This window comes from Nicotiana sylvestris, chromosome 5, assembly GCF_000393655.2.
Source record: "Nicotiana sylvestris chromosome 5, ASM39365v2, whole genome shotgun sequence".
NCBI classification, from domain to species: Eukaryota; Viridiplantae; Streptophyta; class Magnoliopsida; order Solanales; family Solanaceae; genus Nicotiana; species Nicotiana sylvestris.
Window position 1 is genome coordinate 106,595,483 of NC_091061.1, and position 6,640 is coordinate 106,602,122.

The 6,640-nt window shown below is 42.7% G+C and overlaps 1 protein-coding gene across 1 annotated transcript; it reads left to right on the forward strand.

Annotated features, from left to right (window-relative positions):
- Positions 1–2,062: 2,062 nt before the first annotated feature.
- Positions 2,063–2,617, forward strand: LOC138869116 (uncharacterized). The gene has a single exon (XM_070146707.1). The coding sequence runs from the start codon at positions 2,063–2,065 to the stop codon at positions 2,615–2,617; it is 555 nt and encodes a 184-aa protein (XP_070002808.1).
- The last annotated feature ends 4,023 nt before the right edge of the window (positions 2,618–6,640 follow it).

Below are 6,640 nucleotides of genomic sequence, written 5' to 3' on the forward strand. Positions count from 1 at the left end.
GAGTAGATTGGCTATATCACCATTTCCAACATAAAAACTTTGCCTTAGGCTTTATAACTCGTCAAGTATTCATCTAGGAGAAAGTCATTTCCCTAGTGCCTCTTTAACCATTTAGAAAACCTTACATGCATTCATACTCAGTTTAATTTCTCATAGCATTAGTATAAAATTAGAAGTAACAAACGAACAATTATGATTGGAAGTGTAATTAAGAGCACTACACACTGCTAGTTTAGATATGAATCCAAATCCCAAACAATTTAGCTTCCTGTGGATTCAATCCCAACCATATTGGGTAAAAGTTGCATCGACAGCTCTTGCCACTTTGTAGTGGTGTAGGATTGGACCCGACCACTTTTTGGCGTCGTTGCTGGGGAGCTAACGGTTTTGGCTATCGATCTAAATAGTTTTGTGTATTGATTTTCTTTCCTTCTATGTTACTAATTTGTGTGTGTCTCCAACTCAGGTACAAAATGGCGGCAAACAACAACAACGCACCTCTTGGAGACCTTCCACCGGGGGAGGAAATAGATAACAATATTGATGATGAGGTACTTATAGTGCCTCAAGCTCAAAGGAGAGGCTACCAGGCCAATGATAATGTTCTAGACCCTTCCCCGCCACCTCCAAGAGTGGCTCCTCGGGTGCTTCCAAAACAACTGAATCCGGGCGGACAATTTCCAAATTACAAATGTGATGCTGACTTTGTTAGAGCAGAGAGGGTATTTCATAAGTGTCCCCATAAGAATGTTTACAAACATCTTAAGGGTTTCGTGGATACCTGTTGGGGGAGCAAGCAAATAAATGTGTCAGAGGATACACTTCGGTGGAGATTATTCCCTTTTTCACTTAGAGGGAAGGCTTTGGACTGGCTTGAAAGGCTTCCCAACCATTCCAATACTACTTGGGATGAGTTGGCGGATAAATTCATTGCAAAGTTTTTCTCGCCGGGGCACATGGCAACTTTGAGGGATGAAATCTTAGCTTTCAAGCAGGATCCCAACGAACCATTGCATGAGATATGGGAGAGATATCGGACCATGGTAAAGGAATGTACCAATAATGATATGACTGAGGCAATGATACAACAGACATTCTACCGGGGCATTAACACAACAAATCAGCGCATCGTGAACCAACTTGGCGGGGGCAATTTCATGAACACACTATATGATGAGGCTAATGCAATATTGGATGAGATGGCTGACACGTCTTTCTCTTGGCAAAGTAGAGGCAGTGTGCCATAGGGTGACCCCACCGTCATTCACTTGCACAAAGAGCTCAATGATTATGGGCAGGCAATAGCAGAATTGACAACCACAATGAACCAGTTAGCAAAGGCACAATTACAGCAGATTCAAGATCTACGACAAGTAAATGCTGTGGAGGGTGTCAACATGTTAGTGAACAAAAGAAGACAAAGAGGTGAACAAAACCGAGGGGATCCGTATCAATAAGGCCAAGATAGTGGTGGGTTCCAAGATGATGGGTATGATGAGCAGAATGAAGAAGTGCAATATGTGAACAATTATCAGGGCCAAAGGGGCAATTATTCCAACCAATAACAATGGAGACCCTAAGGCAATTGGGGAAATCAACAACAACAATGGAATAGTAATTGGGGCAGCCAGAACAATAATCAGAACCATATGGTAATTGGAGTGGCAACAACAATAATTGGGGTAGAATGAACAATCAGGGTGGGTGGAACAATAGCAACTAAAGAAATCAGGGGCAAGGCTTACAAAGGCCCCCATTGTATCTACAACCGAACAATCCACCCTCATTTGCATCCCAAGGTCCTTGTTCTTCCAACAATTAAATGGGGAGAATCGAAATGATGTTTGAATAGATGATGAAAAAGAATGCTGACTCGAATGCCCAGTTGGTATCCCACAATACTTCAATCAGAAACTTGGAGGTTCAATTAGGCCAAATCTCACAATCCTTGAATACTCACCCTAAGGGGGCTCTACCTAGTGATATGGTGGTCAACCCGATGGGTGGGAACAATTCCGGGCATGTAATGGCGGTAACTACAAGAAGTGGATGAGGCGGTGATATGAATGCCTCCAAGCAAAAAGAAATTTTGAGTGATGAAGTGGAGTTGCAAGAGGATAAGATCCCTTTGGTGGTTGAAAATGTGATTGATGAGAACATGAATGAGGAAGTGAGGATTGATATCCAAGATGCCGAGGTGGAAACTCAGAATGACGTACCGCCTAGGGAACACATAATAGACATGTCGGAAATGGTTATGCCTAAATCCAAAACCCCTTTGCCAAGGCCACCTCCACCTTATCCTCAAAGGCTTGCGAAACAGAAAAATGAGAACCAGTTTAAGAAGTTCATTGACATGATGAAGAGCTTATCAATTAATGTACCTTTGGTGGAGGCTCTAGAACAAATGCCAGGGTATGCCAAATTCATGAAAGATTTGGTGACAAAGAAAAGATCCATGGATTGTGAGACCATCAAGATGACCCACCAAGTTAGTGCAATAGTGCACTCAATGGCTCCAAAGCTAGAAGATCCTGGTGCTTTCACCATTTCTTGCACTATTGTGAGTGCAAACTTTGCAAAAGCTCTCTGTGATTTGGGGCAAGTATCAACTTGATGCCTTACTCCGTTTTCAATACTTTGGGTATTGGGAAACCTAGGGCTACTTCAATGAGGTTGCAAATGGCGTATAAAACTATGAAGAGGCTGTTTGGTATTGTAGATGATGTCCTTGTTCGGGTGGATAAGTTCATTTTGCTAACTGATTTTGTGATCTTGGATTGTGAGGTTGATTATGAGGTTCTGATCATATTGGGAAGACCTTTCCTTGCAACTGGGAAGGCTTTAGTTGATGTGGAAGCAGGGGAACTCACCTTCCGAGTAGGTGATGAGAAAGTGGTTTTTCACGTGTGCAAGTCAATGAAGCAGCCCAACAGTTCTAAAGTGTGCTCTTTTGTGGATCTTGTCACGACAGTGATAGTTGATGACACTAGTGCAATTATCAATGTGGAGGACCCTCTAGAGGCGGTATTATTGAATATTGATGTAAAGAAGATGAGGGTCGGGTGGAGTATGTCATTGCTTTACATGGAATGGGATCTTACTCTTGTGAGCCTCAAAAACTCTCTTTGGATCTTGAGAATAGGAAGACTCCACCAACAAAATCCTCAATAGAGGAACCTCCCGTGTTGGAGGTGAAAGCGTTGCCACACCTCAGGTATGAATTCTTAGGCCCTAGTTCAACTTTGCCAGTTATTCTGTCCTCTTGTATTACTAACATGCAGGTAGATACCACATTAGCAGTGCTCCAAAATTGGAAGAAGGCAATTGGATGGACCTTAGCTGATATTCGATGGATAAACCCTACATTTTGTATGCACAAGATTATTCTTGAAGATGATGCAAAGCCGTCCTTGGAACATCAAAGGAGGTTGAACGAGGCAATGCAAGAAGTTGTGAAAAAGGAGATGATCAAGTGGTTGGATATCGGGGTTGTGTACCCCATCTCTGATAGTTGTTGGAGCTCACCGGTGCAATGTATGCCGAAGAAGGGTGGTATGACCATGGTTACCAATGCACAAACTGAGTTGATTTCTACCAAGACTGTCACCGGATGGAGGGTGTGCATGGATTACCACACGTTGAATAAAGTGACCTACAAGGATCACTTTCTATTGCCTTTTATTGAAGAGGCTAGACAGATTCGCTGGGCGTGCCTTCGACTATTTCTTGGATGGATATTATGGGTACAACCAAATTTTGATTGCTCCGGAAGATCAGAAGAAGACCACCTTCACTTGTTCGTATGGTATCTTTGCCTTTTCTAAGATGCCATTTGGGTTGTGTAATGCACTGTCTACATTCTAGCAGTGTATGATGGCCATATTTACCGACATGGTGGAGGACATTTTGGAGGTGTTTACGGACGACTTCAGTATTGTGGGTGACTCGTTTGATGAATGTTTGAAAAATCTTGATAGATTGTTGGCCCGTTGTAAAGAAACCAACCTTGTGCTTAATTGGGATAAATGCCACTTCATGGTTGAGGAGGGAATAGTCCTTGGCCATAAAATTTCAAAGCATGGTATAGAGGTGGACAAAGAAAAAACTGAAGTGATTTCAAGTCTCTCTCCCCCTACTTCAGTCAAGGGAGTTAGAAGTTTTCTTGGGATACGGGGTTCTACCGGAGATTTATCAAGGGCTTTTCGAAGGTAGTGAATCCCTTGTGCAAGTTATTGGAAAAACATGCCAAGTTCGTGTTCAATAAGGGATGTATGGAAGCCTTCAAACTTCTCAAGCACAAGCTGACCACCACTCCTATTATTACTGCCCCCAATTGGAGCTTGCCTTTTGAGCTTGTGTGTGATGCGAGTGATGTTACGGTTGGGGCGGTCTTGGGTCAAAGAGTGAATAAAATGTTTCATCTAGTGTACTACACGAGCAAGATAATGAATGATGCTCAAGTAAACTACACGCTGACTGAAAAAGAGCTTTTGGTTATTGTGTTCGCAATGGAGAAATTTCGGCTGTATCTCATGGGTGCCAAGGTCATAGTTCATACCGATTTTGTCATCAAGTATCGGAGTGCGGCATGATCGGACAACTTGTATCGCTTGGAGGAGGAGGGGAGGCCTCATGATGGCCTAGAGATCAATGATTCATTTTCTGATGAGCAACTCCTTTCTATGTCGGTGAATGGTATGCCATGGTTTGCGGACGTTGCTAATTTCCTTGTGACTGGTATAATCCCGTGTGAGCTCTCTTCTAACCAAAGGAAGAAGCTTAAATGGGATAGTTTGGACTTCAATTGGGCTGAGCCATACTTGTATAAGATCTGCACTGACGGTGTGACCCGAAGTTGTTTCCCAAAGGAGGAGCAATTGAGTATCTTAGAGGCTTGTCATTCCTCTCCCTATGGTGGTCATTATGGTGGGGCAAGGACCGCTTCAAAGGTTCTTAATTGTGGGTTTTACTAGCCAACTTTGTACAAAGATGCAAGTGAACTTGTGAAGAGATGCGACGAATGTCAAAGAGCTGGTGGAATTTCGAAAAAAGATGAGATGCCTCTCAATACTATTCTCGAAGTTGATATTTTTGATGTGTGGGGCATTGATTTCATGGGCCCGTTTGTTAGTTCATGTGGGAACACATACATTCTGGTGGCAGCTGACTATGTTTCAAAGTGGGTTGAAGCTGTGGCTTTACCCAACAATGAGGCCCGAAGTATTGTTGCGTTTCTCAAGAAGAGCATTTTTACTAGGTTTGGCACTCCTCAAGCAATCATAAGTGATGGGGGGTCTCATATTTGTAATCGAGCTTTTGACACTTTTCTTGCAAAGTATGGTGTCAATCACAAAGTTTTTACTCCTTATCATCCTCAGGCGAGTGGCCAAGTTGAGTCTCAAACAGGTAAATCAAGAGTATATTGTCAAAGACGGTCAATACAAATAGGACCGATTGGTTAAAGAAATTGGATGATGCTCTATGGGCTTATAGGATTTCTTACAAGACTCTGATTGGTATGCCTCCGTACCGGTTGGTATTTGGAAAATCTTGCCATCTATCAGTTGAGTTAGACCACAAGGCTATGTGGGCTTTGAGGAAGCTGAATCTTTAATGGGATATGGTAGCAAATCTTCGTGTGGAGCAGTTTAATGAACTTGATGAATTCTGATTCCATGCACACTCCAGTTCATCCTTGTATTAGGACAAGATGAAGTACCTGCATGATAAGTATGCTCGAGGCAAGGAGTTCATAGTGGGTGATTTGGTTCTCTTGTTCAATTCTCAGTTACGTCTGTTTCCGGGAAAGCTTAAGTCGAAATGGAGTGGACCTTTTTAAGTGGTGCTTCTGACTCCGTTTGGTGCACTTGACTTGAAAAACAAAATTGGGGAGGTCTTCAGAGTTAATGGGCACAGAGTCAAGCAATACCTTGGCAAGATTGATGACAGCCACGTGGTAGCACTGATCCATCTAAAGTGATTTGATCGTAACCTGCATCATGCCGCGACGTTAAATCAGGCGCTTCTTGGGAGGCAACCCATGTGTCTTTCTTTTTATTTTTCTTTGATTTTCTTTTTAGTGTAGGATTTTCTTTTGGACTAACTAGTTGTGAGATGTGTTTAGGGTTGTTTTGATGCAGTGCAGGACCAAATTGGAAAAATGTTGCACTCTCTGAAGTTTGGATAGCTACCGCAATGCATTTTTTGTAGCCGCAATGGCCTTGTTGCGGGGGAAAAATTTCATTGTGGTCTGCAGTGTTGAATGGTAAAAAGTAGAGGTTCTCTAAAGATTGTCACCGAGTCCGCAATGCATTTTATGCGGTCCGCGGTGCCCTACCATGGCCGCAGAGCATTTCTTGCGGTCCGCAGTGATTTCCTCCCTAGTGCTCCTTATGCTTACGTACCGCGGACCGCGGTGCATTTTTTGCGGTCCGTAATGGGTAGGTAACGTGGGTCCCATGTCCTTTTTCAATAAATAGGACCTCAGACCTTCATTTACACTTTTCGATCATTTACATTCTAAATCGAAAAAACTATTGTTCATCAAGACCTAACTGCACAAATTCAAACTCTATTTCTAAATCATCTGTATTGCATCTCATTACTGGAACTTTTAATCTTTCCCTAGTCTTTAATT